At 33.3% G+C, this 22,103-nt stretch overlaps 2 protein-coding genes across 3 annotated transcripts in view; one reads left to right on the forward strand and one right to left on the reverse strand.

The window, feature by feature from the left end:
* LOC126881694 (cytochrome P450 4C1-like) overlaps window positions 1–2,181 on the forward strand; it is a 76,144-nt gene extending 73,963 nt beyond the window's left edge. Inside the window, exon 8 of the mRNA XM_050646102.1 lies at window positions 1,794–2,181. Within this exon, the coding sequence (XP_050502059.1) occupies window positions 1,794–1,954 (161 nt within the window). The 3' untranslated portion in view covers window positions 1,955–2,181. The remainder of the gene's footprint in view (window positions 1–1,793) is intronic.
* A 10,125-nt stretch (window positions 2,182–12,306) lies between these two features.
* Window positions 12,307–22,103, reverse strand: part of LOC126881695 (cytochrome P450 4C1-like) — a 121,210-nt gene continuing 111,413 nt past the window's right edge. For both annotated transcript variants that reach the window (XM_050646103.1, XM_050646104.1), the window contains one exon: window positions 12,307–12,692. In XM_050646103.1, the coding sequence (XP_050502060.1) occupies window positions 12,523–12,692 (170 nt within the window). In that variant the 3' untranslated portion in view covers window positions 12,307–12,522. The remainder of the gene's footprint in view (window positions 12,693–22,103) is intronic.

The following is a 22,103-nucleotide window of genomic DNA, read 5'->3' on the forward strand; positions in this document are numbered from 1 at the left end:
GGGATAATCCACAAAACACCGCACGGCTAGTACAAGCTGCTCTTAAAGGATGCAGCAGCCTACCACAACAAAATGTTGATAATTTGATTAGGAGCGTGCTCAAGCAAACTGAAGTTTGGTTAAGGACTAGAGGTGATAACATTGACTACCACAAAATACAAAAAAATAAATAAAAACAATTTAAACATTATTCGTTTTACATTGAAATTTTGTATGCTATTGACTTTAAAACAACTACTTTCAATTTGTTTGTTAAATACTTTATTATTTTATTTAATTGTTATGTACTTGTTATTAAATTGCTTTAAAATATGTATATATTGTTTTACTTCGTGTGTTCGTTTTTTTAAATTTGCACGAAATATTAAGAAATATCAGATGATTCCATATAAGTTTGGGTGTGTGTCTTCTTCTTCTTCAAATGCAAATCCACTAATGGATGTTGGCGATCACATTTTCCATTAACTCTCTGTTTCTTGCAATGTGGATCAGTGATTGTATGTCGGTAATCCCTGTCCATTGCCTTATGTTTCGGAGCCAGGACTTTTTCTTGCGTCCTATTCCTCTCTTGCCTTCAATTTTACCCTGGATTATAAGTTGAAGGAACTGGTATTTTTCGTTTCGCATGGTGTGACCCAAATACGCCGTCTTTCTTTTCTTGATGTTTTCGAAAAGCTGACGTTCTTGGTTGATTCTTTTAAGGACATCCACATTTGTGACTTTCGCCGTCCATGGTATCTTTAAGATACGGCGATAAAGCCATATTTCGAAGGCTTCTAATCTGTTTATATCCCTCGTTTTGAGTGTCCAGCCCTCTATGCCATATAGCAGCACCGACCACACGTAGCATTTAGTAAACCTTAGTCTCAGTGTAAGGTCGAACTCTGAGCAGCTCAGTACCTTCCTGAATTTTACGAAAGCTTGTCGAGCTTGCTCAATGCGACATTTTACTTCCCTGTCCGATGCCCAGTCTTCAAAAAGCCACGTTCCTAGGTATTTGAATTTGCTCACTCTCTCAATGGACTTAGTATTCAGTGTTATGGTGGAGTTTTCAAATGCATCCAAGTTTCTGGAGATGATCATGAATTTGGTATTAATCTCTAATCCCATTCGCTTACTGTATTCTCCGATTATAGTGACAAGTTGTTGAAGATCTGCTATGTTGTCGCAAATTAAGACAGCATCATCAGCATATCGTATGTTGTTGATTAATACTCCATTCACTTTGATTCCCATCTCTGCATCTTCCAAAGACTCTTGAAATATGGCTTCCGAATAAATGTTAAATAAAAGAGGGGAAAGCACACATCCCTGCCGAACACCCCTTCTTATATGTATGGATTTGGATATAGAATTGTCTATTTTTAATTGTGCTGCCTGATACCAGTACAAGTTTTCAATGCATCTTATGTCTTTTTGGTCTATATCAAGCTTCTTGAGGATCTGCATTAACTTGTGATGTTGGACACGATCAAAAGCTTTCTCGTAGTCTAGAAAGCACAGGAATACGTCCTTCCTCTGATCGTAACAATTTTGGACCAACACCTGTGTGTATATGAGTTAAAACAATGTATGTAATATAATAAAAATTTTGTTAGAGTTTTCACTCATATATTGAGTGGCTTTAACATGTACACCTTGTAGTAGCCCTGAAGATGGAGTTTTTATTCCGTAAATGTTCTGTGATTTCGCTCGAAAGGGCTCTTTTTAACAGATATATCTTCTATATAAGATTTTTTAATAAAAAACATTTAATTTTATATTTACAATACTAACTATGTAATTGTTTTTAGGACAAAAATATGCCATGTTGGAACTGAAAACTGCAGTTTGTGGACTGATAAACAATTTTAAGCTGGAACCTGTAACAAGACCTGCAGACATGAGATTTAAGGCTGACATCGTTCTTAGACCAGCTAACGAAATTAGAATTAAGTTTGTTCCTAGGAAGTAATTTTTTGCCGTTTTTATATAAATATATCTATAGTTAAAATAAGCCTTTTATGTACAATTTATTCTGAAGATAATGTGTTAAATGTTTTGTTTTAACAAACTGTAATAGCTTAAGCAAATAATGCAGCAATTTGTAATAAATCTGTTGAAATTTAAGAAAATAAACAAAAATATCAACAATACGAAAACAAAAAAAAATTAAATAGGTATTTGAAATTAATAAAGTAATTTTGTAATGTGTTTTAATAAAAGTAAGAGATCCTTTTTTCTTAAGGTGCCCGCTCATCAATGGAGATTGGCTACTACAATTGCAAACTCCGCCGTCTTTAGCTATTCTTATTAGCTGTTCAAAATTTAGCCCTGTCCATTATTGGATGTTTCTTAGTCACGATAGTCTTTTCCTTCCTAGTTCTCTTTTTCCCTCGATCTTTCCTTTCACTATTAGTTGAGCATATTGGTACTAGTACTTCTCAGGACGTGGCCTAGGTAATTTATGACGTTTTTCTAACTTGCACTGTGTTGAAAAGTTTTCTTTCCTTGTCTATTCTATGTAATACTTCTTCGTTTGGGGTATGCATTATTACTGGCGAAGCGTCCATGTAACCACTGTTACCATTGGTAACAATTAAAAATCTTGCAAATAAATATTTTATGACTACTATGAAATAATTCCATTTATATTTTTTACTATCAGAAATATTTATTAATAGTACCTAATTCAGTAAATAGCCAACTAGACGCACGAAAATATTGGCGAGGTTATGTGATACCGTTGCATGTTATTATGTTGTTACCACATTTGGGTATGGTAAAGCAGGAGAATCCTCTCTTTCGCTCGGGACTAGCTCGTTTCTGAAAATTTTGAAGGAGCAACGTCTCTAGAGACGGCGCTTTGGCACGCTGTGTATATCAGCATTGTAACCATATTTTGGTTTGGTAACAACGTTGGTTTAGTACCTGTTACAGATTACAGTGTGCGTGCATTTAAACATGGAAGAGTGTTGCTGCGTAATCGATCAACTACTTGAAAAGTCATTCTCCTTGTATATATTTTTTATATATAACTTTGAAGAAAAAAATGGGATTATTGAAAATGGAAGACTTAAAATATAAACAATAGTTTTCAAAACATGTTCTTTTTCCTACTTGTTTCATTTTTATGTTAATTTTATTGTAGAATAATCTGTTTAGTTTGTTTATTATTTATTCCCATATAGCACACAACGTCCGATGTACGTCCATATAACGTACATTTAAAGTCCAAACGTCCATGGACCAAAACTGGACGTACTATGTACGTACATTACGGGACGTCCATGGACGTTTGATTTCAACGTACATTGGACATCCATTTGTGGTCCATGGATATTTTACACAAAACGCGACTATTATATTAAGTCCCAATACAAACTAAATGAGAATCTTCTTGACAACGTTGTCGCTCTTCGCGCTATCGGTCGTGAAAGGTGTAGTAGGCAGGTACTTTTAGGGGATTATCGCTGTTAATTGTTGTGGAATACTGAAGGATGGTTTATTTATCATAATTCACAGAATCGCAAACACGCGCTTGTAATATACAACAACGGTACTGACTCTAAAAATAGTTTGGAACAGAAACAGAACAGAGATTAAACCTCTTTTAATGTGCATGCTTCCTAGGGCGTCATTATCTGAATCTCGTCTTTATGAAAATACATCCTGTGATATATTTGTGTTTTCTGTTTATCGTGCAAGTGCAGTCGTGCATTAATGAAGTTCCTAGTTCCTATAATAAAGTATATATTATAATGAAGTTATAGTAAAGAGAAATAAAAAAGGTCTTTTGTGTAATATTTTTAAGTATCTATAAGTTTAGTATTATAAGGAACTATTTCCTATAAAAGCTTTTTGCTATGTATTCACAAAATTATGGATACTAGATTGCTTTCTGAAAAGTGCCCTACAAATGTCCATAAGACGTACATTGAATGTACATAAGGTGTACACTGAAAGCTCCAATACAACGTACAATGTACGTTTGTAGCGGTCGTTCTATGGACGTCCAATTTTGTGAACTCTGGACATTCGTTGGACGTCCATCGGATGTCCATTGTACCTTAGCGGGACGTCCATTGGACGTTCCAATGTACACAGATATGTACGTCCATTGGATGTCCATAAAACGTACTTGTGCTATCTGGGTTGTTATACCTATTACATATACATAATTACATACATATAATTTGGGAACAGTGATTTGTTTAATTTTATCCCACAGGATTAAAAACAAAAACTTATATTTGGGAGGATCAAAATAATTTTTTTTAATTAGATTTTTTTACATCTGGTTTTGGTAACACTTTCGAAAAAGTCACGCGTCGCCACTGTGCATTATATAGTATGCATGTTGTTGAGCAAAGATTAAACATCAGGGATGACAGAACACATCCTTGTCTAACTCCCCTCCTAATTTCTACTTCTGCTGATATGGAACCTTCGATCCTAATTCTGGCGTTTTGGTTCCAGTATAAGTTTTTTAGTAATTTGATGTCTTTTCCATCTAAACTGATTTCTTGCAAACGTTCTAATATTAGGTCGTGTCTTACTCTATCAAATGCTTTTTCGAAGTCTATAAAGCATATGAATATTATATTTCTGTTGGTCGTAGCATTTTTGGGCCAAAACTAGTAAACTGAAGAGGCTTCTCTTGGACCCATGCCAGCTCTGACTCCAAACTGATCGTATCAGATGATTGCTTCGCACTTCTTATAGATTCGATTATGTACGAGTTTAAATAGGACATTGGACGACTCATAAGGCTTATCAGACGGAACTCGTTGCAGTGTTGTGGATTTAGCAGTAGACCACTGCAATTAGTGAATAACGGAAGTGGCATAACAGATACCTCGCATTAATAAGAGTGTGAGTGTGATCAATCAGCTTATATGATCATTTCATTCTACTCGTCTATTTCTTATCCAGTTATTGATGTTCTCCACCTTTGCACCTCCGTCGTATATATGTACCTCTAGTTCTTTCCCATAGTGCATCTTTGCTGTTTTTAGCAATTATGTGTGTTCCCTCGTATGTCATTATTGGTCTAATGATTTTTTTGTAAATTCTGCCTTTCATTTCTTTTCCGATATTTTTATTTTTTCACATTGTTTCATTTAGGCAATCTACGTCTCTGTTTGCTCTTTTCACTTGATCATCCACTTCTGTTTCGAGATTTCTCTAGCTACGCCGTATGATGCCTGGATATTTAAACTCCATCACTTGTTCTATTATCTGACTCATCAGTTCCAATTTATATTTTAGTAGATTTGCTGTAATAACCATGCATTTTTTTTTGGAAAATTAACATGTCAAATTTTCTGGCGGTTATATTTAACGACGTTCTACACCTTCAGCAAAGAATTAAAGATTTGCATGAAATTGTAGTATGTTATAGTTTACATCAAAAAACTAAGACTTGATTTTTTAAAAATTGTTTTACCGTGCCGTTTAATTATTATTAAGGGTCAAAGTTAAGTTTTAACATGGGCTCTTATGGGAATTCTTAAAAAGTTAATAACTTTTGACCCAAATTTACGATTTTTAATTATTTGTGCTTAAATTAAAGGTTTTTTTCTAAGGAATAAGATATTAAAAAATGAGGATTATTTACCGTACCATTTATTTTTAATTTATTTATTATAATTAATTCCGTAATTTCCGTAATTTATTATAATTTATTTTTATAAAGTATTCAATACTGAAACATATGATTTGAGTATTCTGCTATAAATGCATTGTTACCAACTTTCGCTTGCATATAAGTTTCCCCCTTTCCTCTGAGAGGCATACCCCGCAACGAAGGTGTAGAACGTCGTTAATTGGTGCAGCATATGGTCTACATAGCAGATTATTTTAAGTACTTGCTTTTGAAGTTATACTTCTTTAGGTGCGTTGAGAGTAAATTTATATGTGCGCGAATTCATCAAAAGTCTTGGTCCTGAGCGCAGCTCAAACGTTATACGGGCTCTGATTGGGTAATTACAATGACCTGTCAACAATTGTTCAATATGTCGGTTATGGGTAAACAAAATCTTGTGTATATTAGTTTTTGTTTTTATTGTTGTGAGGACAGAAAAAAGCAAGTTTGTAATTGTAGTGACTTTTTAAATAGTTTTTAAAAGCAACAGGTACGTAATTATTGTAAATGTTTCAGTATTGTGATAAAAAATTACATAGGTACTTACCTATTTGGGAAATGTATGTAGCTATCTAGTAGGTAATGCTTTGATTTACATAAATTGATTACCAACAAAATTTCTACCAATCTTCATCTAATATATTGTTTTCTTACCTATGTTATGTTGTATTTTTATATTTTAGTTTCACAACAATCAAACTAATTTGATTAAATTCAGAATTGTCAAACAGTAAAACGTTCAGTTGGCCTATCTTCGCACATAACAGGTACGTGTAAGTGGTTAAATGAGTAGAGGCTTCGACTTCAAATCCAAAGTACCCGAATAAACGCGGGTTCGAATCCCAATGCAAGTTTTTATTTTTTTATTTTTTTTATACATTTTATGATTGTAAGTACTTTTATATTTGTTATATAATTTTTGTTTCCAGAAAATGCGTATTTGGTTAAAAATTTTGCCAACAATAATTATTGTTCAGAAATCATTTCTTTGTGGCACTGTGTTTGTGTGTGTTTTATTTTTTAATTTTTTTAATTTTTGGTATTGTTTTAATAAAATATAAATAAACTGTTTAAAGTACATATTAATTTCGTTGGAATCATATAGTAGACGTATAACTTCTCACGTGCGTACAAAGTATACACACACATTCTTTTTTCTATTTAGAATCCCTTTTTAGTTCTTCCATTTTTTATTATTTCATCGATTATCAGAATACTCAGAGAGTCCCTCTGTTTTATCCTATTACTAGATTCAGTTGATGCAGTTAGTTCCGCTTCTACTTTTGCTTTTATATATTGTGTTGTTTATGTTTAATATATATAGCTGTGTAACAGCGTAGCAAGGGGCTGCGTGCTAGACATGACATGGCTAACTTCAAGCCAGTCAACATGGTCGTCACTTGTATGATTTATTGTATGTAAGATGTTTAGTAAGTCTTATAAAAATATATAAGTTTACTCAATACTATGATTGTTTGACTTATAACCCATTAAATAAAGCAGTTTAAACATGGCGCAGTCAAACAGCTAGTTGGGTTACAGTTTACAGTCGAAAAGCTAAATTTATAGCAACTTGTACACGAGGTACCATACATAACCTACAATGGCAGTGATGGGAATAAATGTAAAATTACCACCAGATTTTGACCTGCAGGATCAAAATGCTGCAAGCGAATGGAAGTTCTGGAAGACTAGTTTCGAAGATTATTTACTAGCAACGGGACAAGACCAGTCAGCAGATAAAATGAAAATGTCAATTTTAAGAAATATAATTGGGGCTGAGTCTGCCAAAATTATGTCCACATTCGAGATCCCAGAAGCCGAAAATAACAAGTATGACTTGATGATATCACTAATCGATAAGTATGTTAATCCAAGGATGAATGAATCATTTGAAAGATACAATTTTATCATGAGGGTCCAGAAAGAAGGAGAGTCGTTTGAGCAGTTTCTTACTAGTTGTAGACATTTGATTCGAACATGTAATTATAATGAAATTGATCCAGAACAAACAGCCGAAGATAAAGCTCTGAGAGACAAAATATTAATGGGCATCAGAGATCCAGTTACTAGAGAAGCTCTATTGAGAGTGGACAAACTTACCCTACAAAAAGCCATCGAATTTTGTAGAACTAGTGAACAAAGTAAGAACCAAAATTTGAAATTTCATACCGAAAGAAAAGATGTAGACATAGGAGAAGTTCGTAAAGATAGGTACCAGGGCCATAGAAATTATAATAACTCTAGAAGTAAAGCGAATACCAATGAAAAATTCAAGTGTAAAAGATGTCAGTCAACTCATGGGGCCAGAGAATGTCCAGCGTATGGAAAGAAATGTAAGAAATGTGGGCTTTTAAACCATTTTGCAAAGTCGTGTAGAGTGAAGAATATTGATGTCATAGATGAAGATAGCAGTGATGGATCAGCTGATAGTTTTGTAGGAAATGTCAATAAAGTATACCAAAATGTAAGTAGTCAAAATATTTGGGATGAAATTATAGAAATTGAAAACAAGAGAATTAAAGTAAAACTTGACACAGGTGCAGATGTAAGTATAATTCCATTAAAAATTTTTAAGAAAATTGATAAACAATTTAAAATTAGGGATAATCATTATGTACTGAAAGGGTTTGAGGGTACTCAGGCTAAAACAATGGGTGTCGTAAATTTATTTTGTAAACATAAAAATAAGTATGTTTACGAGGATTTTACAATTATTAATGGGGCAACTCGAGTTCTTTTAAGTGGTAAATTATGTATTGCTTTGGGGTTAGTTAAACGAATCAACAATATTGAGAGTTGTGGTACTTTAGAATTAGCAGAAAGGGATAAATTTATAAACCTTAACCCTGAAGTTTTTAGAGGTCATGGTAAATTTTGTGGTAAACATAGGATCACTACAGTAGACAATTTTGAGCCAGTAAGTTACCCACCTGTAAATGTACCTGTCGCAATTAGAGATAATTTAAAAAATGAATTAGATAGGTTGACAAAAAGAGGGGCAATTGTCAAAGTTAACGAAATTGACCCCAGGGCAAGCATAAACCGCATTGTTATTGTGGAAAAGCAAAATGGTAAGTTACGTTTATGCTTAGACCCATTAGATCTAAACAAACAAATAGTCCGCAAACCAAGAGTAGTACATAAATTGGAAGATGTTTGTGCACAAATGATAGGTAAAAAGATATTTTCTGTATTTGATCTCTCTGAAGGGTATCATCATTTAGAACTTGACGAGACATCATCATGGAAATGCTGTTTTGCAACTTCTTATGGAATTTTCAGATATAAAGTATTGCCATATGGATTATCAAATTCCCAAGATCTGTTTCAAGAAGTAGTAGAAGATAAATTTAAAGGTATAGAGAATTTATTGATTTGTCATGATGATATGATTGTTATGGGAACAACAAAAGAAGAACATGGTACAACTGTTAAAAAAGTGTTAGAAAGGGCTAAAGAAGTAGGAGCAAAGTTTAATGGGGACAAATTTCAATATTGTCAAGAAGAGGTCAGATTTATGGGTCAAGTTTTTTCACATAAAGGGATGCAAATAGATCCTGACAGAGTGGAATCACTTTGTAAACTTGAAAAACCAAATAGTAAAGTAGAATTACAAAGAATTTTGGGCGCATTTAATTACGTTAGACGGTACATTCCGAACATGGCTGAACATATTCAACCTCTTTGTCAATTACTTAAAAATAATGTAGAATGGGTGTGGCTCCCGTCACATCAAAAATGTTTTGATAATTTAAAGAACATAATTTGTAAATCACCAGCGTTAGTCCCTTATGATCCTAATCAAAAAATTATTTTACAATGTGATGCATCTAAAAATGGTTTAGGTGTTTGTATGTTCCAGAAATATGATTCTATTTTAAAATTAGTAGCTTGTGCATCACGAAATATGAATGATAGTGAAATAAATTATAGTCAGACTGAGAAGGAACTATTGGCAATTTATTATGCTACTCAAAAATTTCACAATTTTATTTATAATTTTGATGTTGACGTTCAATCAGATCACAAACCTATAATCTCCATTATGAAGAAGCCAATTTCCAAAATTGGATCAGTTAGACTCCAACGTTTAAGGCTTAAACTTCTCAAGTACAGATTAAATGTATATTTTGTTCCTGGGAAAGACATACATTTTGCTGATATGCTATCTAGGTCCAGTTTAAATATAGAGACACATGACCCAGAAATGTTTGAAATGGTCCACTCAGTGAGTAAACATTTACCTATGAGCCAGGAAAAGCAATCTGAGTTAAGACTAGCTACTAGCCAGGATGAGGCATTAGCAGTAATTTTTGATTTTTATTATAATGGGTGGCCAAAAGAAAAAAATGTTCCTCAAGTGTGTAAAAAGTACTATGGTATAAGAGATTCACTGTATTTTGAAGCTGGCATCGCATTTATTGATGACAAAATAATTATTCCGAAAAAACTTAGGCTTGACATGATAAAATTGCTTCACAAAGGCCATATAGGAGTCAGTAAAACTATAAACAAAGCCAGGAGTATATATTATTGGCCAGGACTTAATGATGATGTGACAGACTATATAAAAAAATGCAGGATATGTGAGAAATACAGACCAAATAATTTTAAAGAACCAATGATGCCTCATGACATTCCCAGACTAAGATTCAATAAAGTTGGTACAGACATTTTAGAGTATGGTTCAAAAGCATATTTAGTAATTGTAGACTATTTTTCGCATTGGTTGGACATTTCAATATTAAAAGATAAAACCTCCAGTTCAGTAATCAACTCATTTCAAGATACTTTTAGTAGATTTGGATATCCAGAAATTTTAATTGCAGATAATCTACCATTTACTTCGGTAAAATGTAAAAATTATTATAGAGAAAAAGACATTACAATTATGACATGCACTCCACATTACCACCAGAGTAATGGACTTGCAGAAAAAGCAGTCAATATAAGCAAACAAATTTTAAGAAAGAGTAATGAGGAAAATGTTGATTTTAGAGATTTGGTGATGGAATATAATAATACCTGCATAATAAATCTTGATGCATCTCCAGCTCAAATTTTACAGAGCAGGATCCTGAGAGGACAATTACCAACTACAGCTAATAAATTAGAACCTACAATCCAGAAACAAGTATATAAGAATTTATGCAAAGAAAAAGAGAAATTACAAGTACGTTATGATAAGACAGCACGAAGAAAACCAGTAGAGTTTAGAAAGGGAGATAGGGTAGTAATAAGAAGTTCAAAAGATAGTTATTGGCGTAAAGCAATTGTGTTAGAAAAGGCCAATGAACCTAGATCATATTGGGTGAAAAAAGAAGATAACAATAAAATTATTAGACGGAATTCACACCAAATGAAACATTCATACACCACAACACTTGAAAAAGAACTCATTTTAGAACCCGAGTTGTACCCTGATATTCAGTCACAAAGTGTTCATAAAGATACCACTCACATTAACGTAAATGATAGTGTTAATAAAACCATTAGTTGCCCAAGCCCAAATGTAAAATCAGTACCTACATTGAGTCATAAAGTCAACCCAAATATTGAGACTTCTAACAGTTATAAGACGAGAGTTGGTCGTAATATAAAGACCCCTTATAGATATCGATCTTAGGGGGAAGGTGTTTAATATATATAGCTGTGTAACAGCGTAGCAAGGGGCTGAGTGCTAGACATGACATGGCTAACTTCAAGCCAGTCAACATGGTCGTCACTTGTATGATTTATTGTATGTAAGATGTTTAGTAAGTCTTATAAAAATATATAAGTTTACTCAATACTATGATTGTTTGACTTATAACCCATTAAATAAAGCAGTTTAAACAGTTTAGATCGAAGGTTTAGCTATAATTGTTTAGATGGAAAAAAGAAAGTATCGATAAAACACGAAGAACTAATGATACAATACCTACAAGAGTTGTAATTGGATGCTAAGGATTTAAGAGTTATCGCCAATCTGCATTGGAATCAGCGAGCAACATTACGTCTTTAAAATTTTAACGAACCGAAGATTTCTCAATAAAAGGGGAGTAAGGCAATGTTGTATACTTTCTTCAGTGTAATTTAACTTATATATTATACATATAAAAATGATTTGCAAAAGCAGTGGCAGATCTATTATACCTACTATATAATTTTATAGATATTTTTACTTCCTTTACTGAAGGTGGTTCCACAAATTCCTCATTTCGGTACTTCAGTTCTATGTTGTGATTAGGTTCCCCTTTCAGCAATTTATTTTCGAAAGCGTCTTATCCATCGTAACAGGATATCCTCTTTTTGGCCAACTTGCCCTCTTTATCATTACAAATGTTGATTCTCGGATTGAATCATTTTTTAATATTGTTTATTTGGCGATTTTGTTTGTTTTAGCTTGATTTTCCTTGACTCATATGGCTTTCGAGCCGTTCTAATATATGTCGTTTTCTGATTTCCATTTCATTTTTAGGTGCATTCGTTTCTCCTTTCTTCTTAAGTTTTTGTACCTATCCAAGTACTGTACTGTATCCAGGTACCTGTATTTTGTACCAATGTACTTTGGGCTGCTAATTTCAAACCCTTTTTGCAGTTGTTCCACGTTTCCGTGCTGAAATAGTACTAACAACACTTAATTCTGCCTAGTATAAAAGAAATGTATTATCAAATACGAAAAAAAAACAATTCAAAAATGTTTATATTTTTAATATCATATGAAATTAATAATAAAGTAAATGTATGCTATACAATTCAACCATCCAAGCAACGTTTATACAAGATCTCTGAATACGAAAAGTGATGATAAGTGTTAATAAGTGATATTAAGTCATGATATGTGATAATACGAAATGACAAGTGACGATAAATAATAATAAGTGATGAACAATTATCCGCTCTACAGAGAACTATTTCTTCTGCGTTCTTGGTATAAATCTAACTTTTACTTCGTTAGACGGTCTCATCACTATATCAGCTTTATGGATAATATCTGAAGGTTTCGTAACTGCTTCCAATTTGAAATTGCAAAGTATACCGGACAGAGCAGATTTCAGCTCCAACATTGCATATTTTTGACCTGAAACAAAAACAATCCATTATTTTATGATTAAACGAATATAGCGCTTTAAAGTTGAGCCTCAGCCTCCCTCTAGTCAAGACCGTACGTCGTCACGTAATGCGTAGTGAAGAGCCCACCCTACACGAGGTATCCCTTAACGCTGAACATTATGGATCTAGACCGGAAGGTCTATATAGGGTGAGGCAGATAAAGGGCCTATTAGAAATATCTCGAGAACTAAACGTAAGAAAATCATGAAAATTGGAATACAGGGGTTTTGAGGTATGAACTATTTAATGCAAATATTTTGGTCTCTTTGATACTTCCGGTTATACCGGAAGTTGATTGTAACTTCGTTTTTTAAATAGGACACCCTGTATATTTTTACATTTTTTGATTCTATTCGATGTCTTCTTTCTTAAAATATGAGGTTTTGTAATATTATACAGGGCAGTTTAAAAGATAATTACGGTTTTTTATAAATTTTGTAGCAAACTTCACACCCTGTAGAATTGTACTGACTTGATATCAAAAACTCCATTTATATTCAAGTGATTTCTAATATAGTCTGTTATTATTAAAAATTAATAATATAGCGAAATGTTTAATATTAGTATATAGAGTTAGTCGAAATTCGGAATAAGTATTTTCTGAGTTTTCTTAAATGGATATTATGTATTTTAGTATTGTAATGAAATGATATTCTATAGTACTTTTTTATTTCTTAAGCATTCCCTATACCTAACTGCTTTAATTTGTAAGTTATTCGTAGTTTTTTAAGCCAAACATTAATTGCAACAAAAATTACGTGAAATTTTATTAAGTTTGCCGTGAAAATATTCAATCATAAATAATTTTTTTAAATAAATACATGTTAATTAGAATGTTCCTTAATTTATTAATATTGGATGAGATACCAAAATGTCTACGTTGTTAAGATTGTTGGTGCATAAAATATTAATAAAAACAAACCATATTCTACCTAGTTGGCTTGTTGGCTATGGCTTTGACACTAAACTTGATTAAACATTAAATATATTATTTTTATAGTTCCAGTTGCTTTGTTACCATTACTAATATAAATTTTGTAATGGGGAACTGATTAGCAAAGTTTTTGCTCTAGGAGAGTATAACAAAAAAGTACTACTAGCAATAGAAAATACTCATTCCGAGTTTCGACCAACCCTGTTTACTAAAATTAAACATTTCGCTATATTATTAATTTTTTATTATAATAGACTATATTAAAAATCACTTAAACATAAATGGAGTTTTTGATATCAAATCAGTACAATTGTACAGGGTGTGAAGTTTGCTACAAAATTTATAAAAAACCGTAATTATCTTTTAAACTGCCCAGTATAATTATTACAAAACCTCATATTTTAAGAAAGAAGACATCGAGCAGAATCCAAAAATGTAAAAATATACAGGGTGTCCCATTAAAAAAAACAAAGTTACAATCAACTTGCGGTTTAACCGAAAGTAGCAAAGAGACTAAAATATTTTCATTAAATATTTCATACCTCAAAACCCCTGTATTCCAATTTTCACGATTCTCTTACCTTTAGTTCTCGAGACATTTCTAATAGGCCCTTTATCTGCCTCACCCTGTATACATTCCTGATAATTTTTATCCTGGGGTATAGGAATTAACTGCATTAAAGATCCATAAGGATATCCCAAGAAAAAGGACACTCAATTACACATTTGGCTCTCTTTCATACATTGCTCCATAGGCGTAACCAGGGGGGTTTTGGGGGTTATAACCCCCCCCCCCATTGGGATGTACTTTGAGCTCTATACGCTTAACACCATAGCCATCAGAGACCTTCCATTAGTTGTAACCCCCCCCCGTTAGGATCATCCTGGTTACGCCTATGCATTGCTCTCCTTTTCATCGAACTTCTGCCAGCCCTATTAGGTTTGGATCCCGCGTATGAAAAAAAAGTTGATTAATAGCAAGCTGAAAATGTGTTAATAGCTTAAGGGTATCTAGTCGGATAAACTTTGATATATGGGAACACTGTCACAGGGGCAGTTTTAATTGTGGAACAGGTTAAAAATTTGGAACGGTCAGACCACGAAAACGGCACATTTATTTTGTCCGACAGAACAGACTTAAACTCTCCGAACAGAGATTAAACTCTCATGCAAAAATCAGACTGATATTTATCACCTGTCATAATTCCTGTCATTTGACATATTCTACATGTTCCACTCATTAAAACGCCCATTTGGTGAAAAATAGCAGTCTGATTTTTGCATGAGAGTTTAATCTCTGTTCGGAGAGTTTAAGTCTGTTCTGTCGGACAAAATACATGTGCCGTTTTCGTGGTCTGACCGTTCCAAATTTTTAACCTGTTCCACAATTAAAACTTCCCCTGTTCCAGTGTTCCCATATATCAAAGTTTGTCCGACTAGACACCCTTAAGCTATTAACAAATTTTCAGCTTGCTATTAATCAACTTTTTTTTCATACGCGGGATCCAGACCTATATTACTGTCCAAATTATTCTCTTAATTTCTCTTTTCTCAATTATAGCAGCTTTTCTTCCGAATTTAGTGTGCATATTATGTTAAATGTAGCTATGAACCACTCAGTTGCGTTATGATGTCGTGGATGCTTTATATGTCTGTTTCTGTTGTTTCTTATGACATCCATAATCCATAGGACTATCTGAAGTTTCAGTGTGAGATTCTGAGGCAGTATCTCTGCTCGCCTGGGGTAACTCTTTTTGTATATTCGAAATTTTATAAGGGGTGTTTCAGCCTCGACATGTTACACTAGTCAAGCGGGTTGACAAGTACCTGTTGGTCCAAAGGAGGTATTGTATTTCCCTCATCATCATTATCATCAGTGGTTCGAAAACCCTTTTTGGGTCAAGGCTTGTTCTAAGATTTTCCGCCATTCTGTTCTGTTCCTTGCTTTGTTCTTCCAGTGGGTAATCTCAAGTGTTTTCAGATCTTGTTTCACTTGTTCCATGTATCTAAGTTTTGATCTTTGACCTTTGTCCTTCTCCCTACTGGTGCTTGCCTTATTATATGTTTTGGTGTTTCGGTCTCCAACATCCGTTCAACATGGCCCATCCAGCGCAGACGTCCGATTTTATGGATGTTATGACGTCGGGTTCGTTGTATGCTGCGTATAGTCCAAAATTATATATTCTGCGCCATACGTCATTTTCTTTCACCCCCTTATATATGTGTCTGAGGATTTTTCGTTCAAACGTACCTAATAAGTTCTCATCGCTTTTCGGCAGTGTCCATGTCTCTGATCCATATATAAGGACCGGTTTTTTCAGGGTTTTGTATATTTTGCATTTGGTTTTTCTCGTGATGTTGTTAGATCTTAGATGTTTAATTAGTCCATTATATATTTTATTAGCAATATGTATTCTTCTCTTACCTTCTTCACTGGCATTGTTATCTGCGGTAACTAGTGAACCTAGATATGTAAATTTTTTTACGCTTTCGATGTTATAGTCTCCTATTGTCAGATTGTTTAGGTTTCTTTGGCCTGTCGATTTGCTGGCCTTCATGTATTTGGTTTTTATTTCATTAATATTTAGGCCACTGTTTTGTGCCGCTCTTTCTATCGCATTAAATGCTTCTATCATTTCTATTTTGCTTCTAGCTATGATATCAACATCATCTGCAAATGCCAATATTTGTACACTTTTTGTATTTCCCTCATATCCACCGGTAAGCCGGATTGGGAATTCCCCTATCCGCCGCCTGGGGCATGATGTCTAGGGATTACAGGTTCTCAGAGAGGGAACAACAGCAATATAGCAATACAGCAATACCGATTGCTCAATAGGAATAGCTCACCAATTATCGATGGTATTTTTGCAGAGCGCTTTAAAAATGGATTTAATATTGTGATAGATAAAAATGTAAAATGTAGAAAAAAATGTAGAATCGAGATAGCCCGCACGACATTTTTAAAAATGAGGTCATTCTTCTGTAATGATACCTTGCAACTTCAACTTCGAAAGCGCATGATTAAATGCTACATTTGGTCAGTCCTCTTGTATGATGTCGAAGCATGGACATTAAAAATATCCACCATTAACCGTTTGGAGGCCTTTGAAATGTGGCTGCACAGACGTATTCTAAAAATACCATGGACGGCTATGCTGACAAATGTGGCAGTCCTTAAGAGAGCAAATGCTACCCGTGAGCTGCTTGATAACATCAAATATAGAAAGATGGCCTATTTTGGACACGTAGTAAGGGGAGACCGGTATAATATTCTTCAACTTATTATGATGGGTAAAATCGAAGGACGCAGAGGAATTGGTAGAAAGCAGGCCTCTTGGTTGAAGAATATCCGGGAGTGGACAGGAATAAAGAAAGCAGAACACCTATTTAGAATAGCTCGAGACAGAGACAGTTTCGCCATGTTAATCGCCAACGTCAAGGGGACTTGATAGGGCACGTTAACAAGAAGAAGATAGATAAAAGCTACGTAATAATTTTCAAAGTCTGGAAAGAAGCACAAATGTTTTACTATACACTTAGACGTGTGAACACACACACACACACTTAGACGTGTATTACATAAACAATTAGGTAAGAGATGTACAGCTTTGCATATGTACGGCAATGATGGCATCTTTAGCAACTAGAGTACCACAGGCCGACTCTCTATCAACGTCACTAGTTAACATAACAATAAGAGCTACCAAATAAAAGGTAAAATATTATAACATAAACGTATAATATCACAAAATCATTGATTAGCAGAATCCTAACCTAAACAGTTTAAAGGATTAAAGAAAGAATTTACAAAGTTGTGCAAGGAAGTACCCTAGAGGAGTTTGGCAATAAATCGAAATAAAAGAAAATACCCAATATGCTCAAGAAAAAATACCATTAATATGACAAGGTTAAATATTGTCGAATATGAATTTGAAGAGGTAGAACACTTTAAATATCTTGTAGTCTCTGTTAATTTAACTAATTATAGAAGCATAGTAATTAATGAAAGAATACCGCATGAAACAAAACCTACTGGAAATACAACAACTTTCTTAAAGATAAGAAGCTTGCTCAAAATACTAAACTGAAAATTTACAGAGCAGCAATTAGACCAGTAATGTACTTAATACAGAAATATGAGGAAAGATTGAGGATCCTAGAGAGAAAAATCATTCGGAGAATAGCAGGCCCACTAAATTTGGGAAATTTAGAATTTAGAAAACTGATTAAGTACGAAGTACCTAAGAGGACTTTTGAAAGGAGAATACATCGTCAGATTTATCAAGACACAGAGACTTACTTGAATGCGACATACAGAAAAGAAAAATCCAGAAGCAGTTATCCAGAAAATCACCAACTGGAGACCAGTATCAGGCAGACCACGAGGAAGACCGAAAACGAGAGAACCAGATAATTGCGGACCTTAAAAGATGGAAGTTAGAGAATGGATAACTATAAGCAAAAACAGGAACGAAGGAGAAATATTGTAGAAGATGCCAATCCACACAACCAATTGTATAACCAAAATGTTAATGCGGATTGATTCCTCTCGACAATTGAATTGGAAGAGTGATCACTCCGACATGAATGTAGATGTCATGATGATTACATAAGGTTTGTTCCAACACAACGAAGAACCGTCTTGTAACGAGCATGTTACTATACGCTCTGAGCACAGAATAACTAACCACACAGAAGCGAAACTCAGGCCCAAAACGGTAACATAATTTTCATGCTCATGTGTCACGTAACTGGTGCAACCGCACTTTGGCGACTGACAGTGACAGTTGTTTAAATGTAAATTTTATATTTATATACGCTCTGAGCTTCGCTGGTGTCGCTCCTAGCGGCTACTAATTCAACTTTCACCGGTAATTTTTAAATTTATTATTTAATTGTTATCGCTTAATATTTACAACGCAAAAAAGTAATTAAATTCTAATCGATTTTTTTTTTAATTTTGCTAATCATTTTGACGTTTTATTGATGAAATATTAATTTCTTACTTCGGATACTTTCACAATTATCGTGTAGATGGCGCCAAGATTAACAGATTAATTTATAATTACATATTACGGAACATTAAAAAAACTTAAATTCAGTATTTAAAACGTAAGTATATTTAAGGTAAAAATATATACGACAGCTTTGACCAACTAATATTTTTTATAATTAATGTTTTTAATTTTAATTTTAAATTAATCACTTTGACATTTTTATGTCAAATTTCCGGTAAAGGTTTACAGACTTGTCACTACTGGCTCTCGCGAATTTGTAAATATCCCCTCTACGTACGAGCTCACAGCGTATATGTTTTATTTTATAGTTTATTTATATTTTATAGTTAAATTTTATATTTTATATTTAATTAATAACTACTTGTCAAAAATATCCCATCAGTTGGAATGGCCTATTCCTTAGAACATCAAGTTCTATTCTGCAAATAGTGCACAAGGTCAAATATTTCGGTCCCAACAAAATCAATGGAAACAACAGTCAGATTCGCTTCTGTGTGGTTAGTTATTCTGTGCTCTGAGCTTCGCTCGTGTCGCTCCTAGCGGATTACTAATGCAACTTTCACCGGTAATTTTTAAATTTATTATTTAATTGGTATCGCTTAATATTTACAACGCAAAAAAGTACAGTGGAACCCCGATAAGTCGGCTCCCGATAACCCGGAAGTCCGGCTAACCCGGACCGATTTTCATCAGACAAACATTTCAACAATAAAAATGTATGTAATATAATATTTGAGAGATAATGTGTATTTGTTTAATTTAAACTATACGGTAGTAAAAATGACTCATGGCACACGGCGGTAGAGCGAGTTCATTGTCTCGGATTATCAGAAACAATAGGCACCTGTATTCCTTTATTTATTTCAAACTTTAGCATTGTTCAAAAAAGACTAAAAGACTATTTAAAAAATTCTTTTTTAAACAATGGGCTTAGTCTCCATTGTTCTTAAATAACATAACATTGTTCCGATTGTGACCGTATTGTGTGTAGCACAGTGGCATTTTTCGCTTCCGTTCTGTAACTGTGCTTCAGATAGGTTTGTGTTTGCGTGTTTTTTTGTCTACGCATGAGTTTTTTACCAAGAAATGAATAATACTCTATACATCTATACGTAATTTAGATGGGTACTGTGCATGTGTATTTCATGTTATTTCAATTATAATGGAGTTTATCTGTAAGTATACAGTATTTTATTAATTTTTACCATATTCTCCGGCTAACCCGGATTTTCGGTAACCCGGATCGGCCGCGGTCCCGATTAATCCGAGTTATCGAGGTTCCACTGTAATTAAATTGTAATCGATTTTTTTAAGATTTTGCTAATCATTTTGACGTTCTATTGATGAAATATTAATTTCTTACTTCGGATACTTTCACAATTGTCGTGTAGATGGCGCTAAGATTAATAGATTAATTTATAATTACATATTACGGAACATTAAAAAACTTTCAGTATTTAAAACCTAAATATATTTAAGGTAAAAATATATACCACAGCTTTGACCAACTAATATTTTTTATAATTAATGTTTTTAATTTTATTTTTAAATTAATCACTTTGACATTTATGTCAAATTTCCAGTAAAGGTCTACAGACTTCTCACTATTGGCGCTCGCGAATTTTTAAATACATATACCCTCTACGTAAGAGGGTATATAATTAACGTCATTAAAGGGTATGTAAAGCTCACAGCATATATAATTAACGTTCCATGGGTTCCATGGTAACGAAATAATACGTTCCATGGTCCTGCGCAGGACTGTGATCGTTACATGGACGGTTTCTTGTTGTTAGTCCATTCTTTCACGGTTTTTGCTCTAAATTTTAAAGAACCGCTTGGATTGACATGAAATTTGGCATACGTATAGCTTACATGTCATAGAAAAAACTGGGGGTGACTTTCACCCCCTTTTGGGGGTGAAAAAATATATGTCCAAAATAAGTCCGGAAATGGGTAAACTGACTAATTTTAAGTAACTTTTGTTCTATAGAGCTTTTTCGCTAAGTCAACACTTTTCGAGTTATTTGCGAGTGAATATGTTCATTTTTCAACAAAATAATCACATTTTTAGACAGTTTTTCGCAAATAACTCAAAAAGTAAGTATTTTGTCGAAAAAAACGTTCTTAGCAAAAATAGAGGCTATAAAAAAGTAAAAAAATGGTGTACACGTTAGGTCTCTGGATCTTGTAGAACCAGAGTTATAGCCAATGAAAAATAGATTCATATTCACCAAATTTCAAATAGAATATTTCGACGTGAAATATCCAAAAAATTAAGCACTTTTTGGGGAAACCCCATAACAACTTTTTTAAAGTACTTAAAAGAAGCTTTATTTCTGTTTTTACAAAAAGTTTCTAGCATTAAATTTAAGCAAGTTAAGCTCAAAATAAAGTTGGTCCATTTTGTTTTTGCAAAAAAAAATCGGGAAGACCACCCCCTAATTAGCAACTTAAATTTTAACTATTTAGAATGGGAAATAAGCCACAATATTATTAAAAAATGATTTTTATTAACGTTTCGACGCCCAAATCGGGTGCCGTTGTCAAAATACAAAATACTATTAATATAAACAAAAATGTTGTTGCTTAGTAAAAAAATTCTTCTAATAATTTATTTAATTTGACTCATTTATATCGGCAATTCAGATACATATGATACATTTTAAAGTAGAAGACTTTAAAATGATATTGCCAATATTTATGAGTTGCGTTCCTGGGACGACTTTACTGAAAGATAGTTCATTCGATTACATGAAATCAACCCCAACTCAAGAATATCCGTCACAAAAAAAATATCATAGCATGTGATCTGTCTTTAAAAAGACAACCACATGCAACGGTGACATTAAAATTCTCGCGTTAGTGATCTCATAGTAAATCACGAGGGAAAACCAGGAAAAACCTCGTGATACTATCCCGACATCGTAAGTATTTGGTCTTACATTTAATTTACTCTCAAAATTAATACCAAATTCTGACTTTACTATAATTTTGTTTAAATTATAAATAATACCAATAATACATGGGTATATAAGTAATACTAAAATATAAAATATGTACTAACTCGACTATTGACTTACTAATTGTGGTATTTTCTTTCTATCGACTTCCTCTTTCAGTATGGGTATCCACATCCTACTGCATTCCACCGAGGAATTTGCGACACAATTGGTTTCGTTTAGCATAATTAGAGCCGCTTCTTTGATTTTTCTCTTTTTACTATCTGTTTCTTTCAGGACTATACTTGAATCTCTCCACTGAAGAGTTTTTAGTAAGTTTTGACATAAACAGTTTATTTACAAATGTGCCATTAGATAAAACTTTAAACATAATCAAAACGAAATTAGAGAATGATGATACATTGACAACTAGGACAAAACTAAATGTATCAGCTATAATGGAGTTATTGACATTATGTACT

The sequence above is a fragment of the Diabrotica virgifera genome, chromosome 3 (genome assembly GCF_917563875.1).
Source record: "Diabrotica virgifera virgifera chromosome 3, PGI_DIABVI_V3a".
Taxonomy (NCBI): domain Eukaryota; kingdom Metazoa; phylum Arthropoda; class Insecta; order Coleoptera; family Chrysomelidae; genus Diabrotica; species Diabrotica virgifera.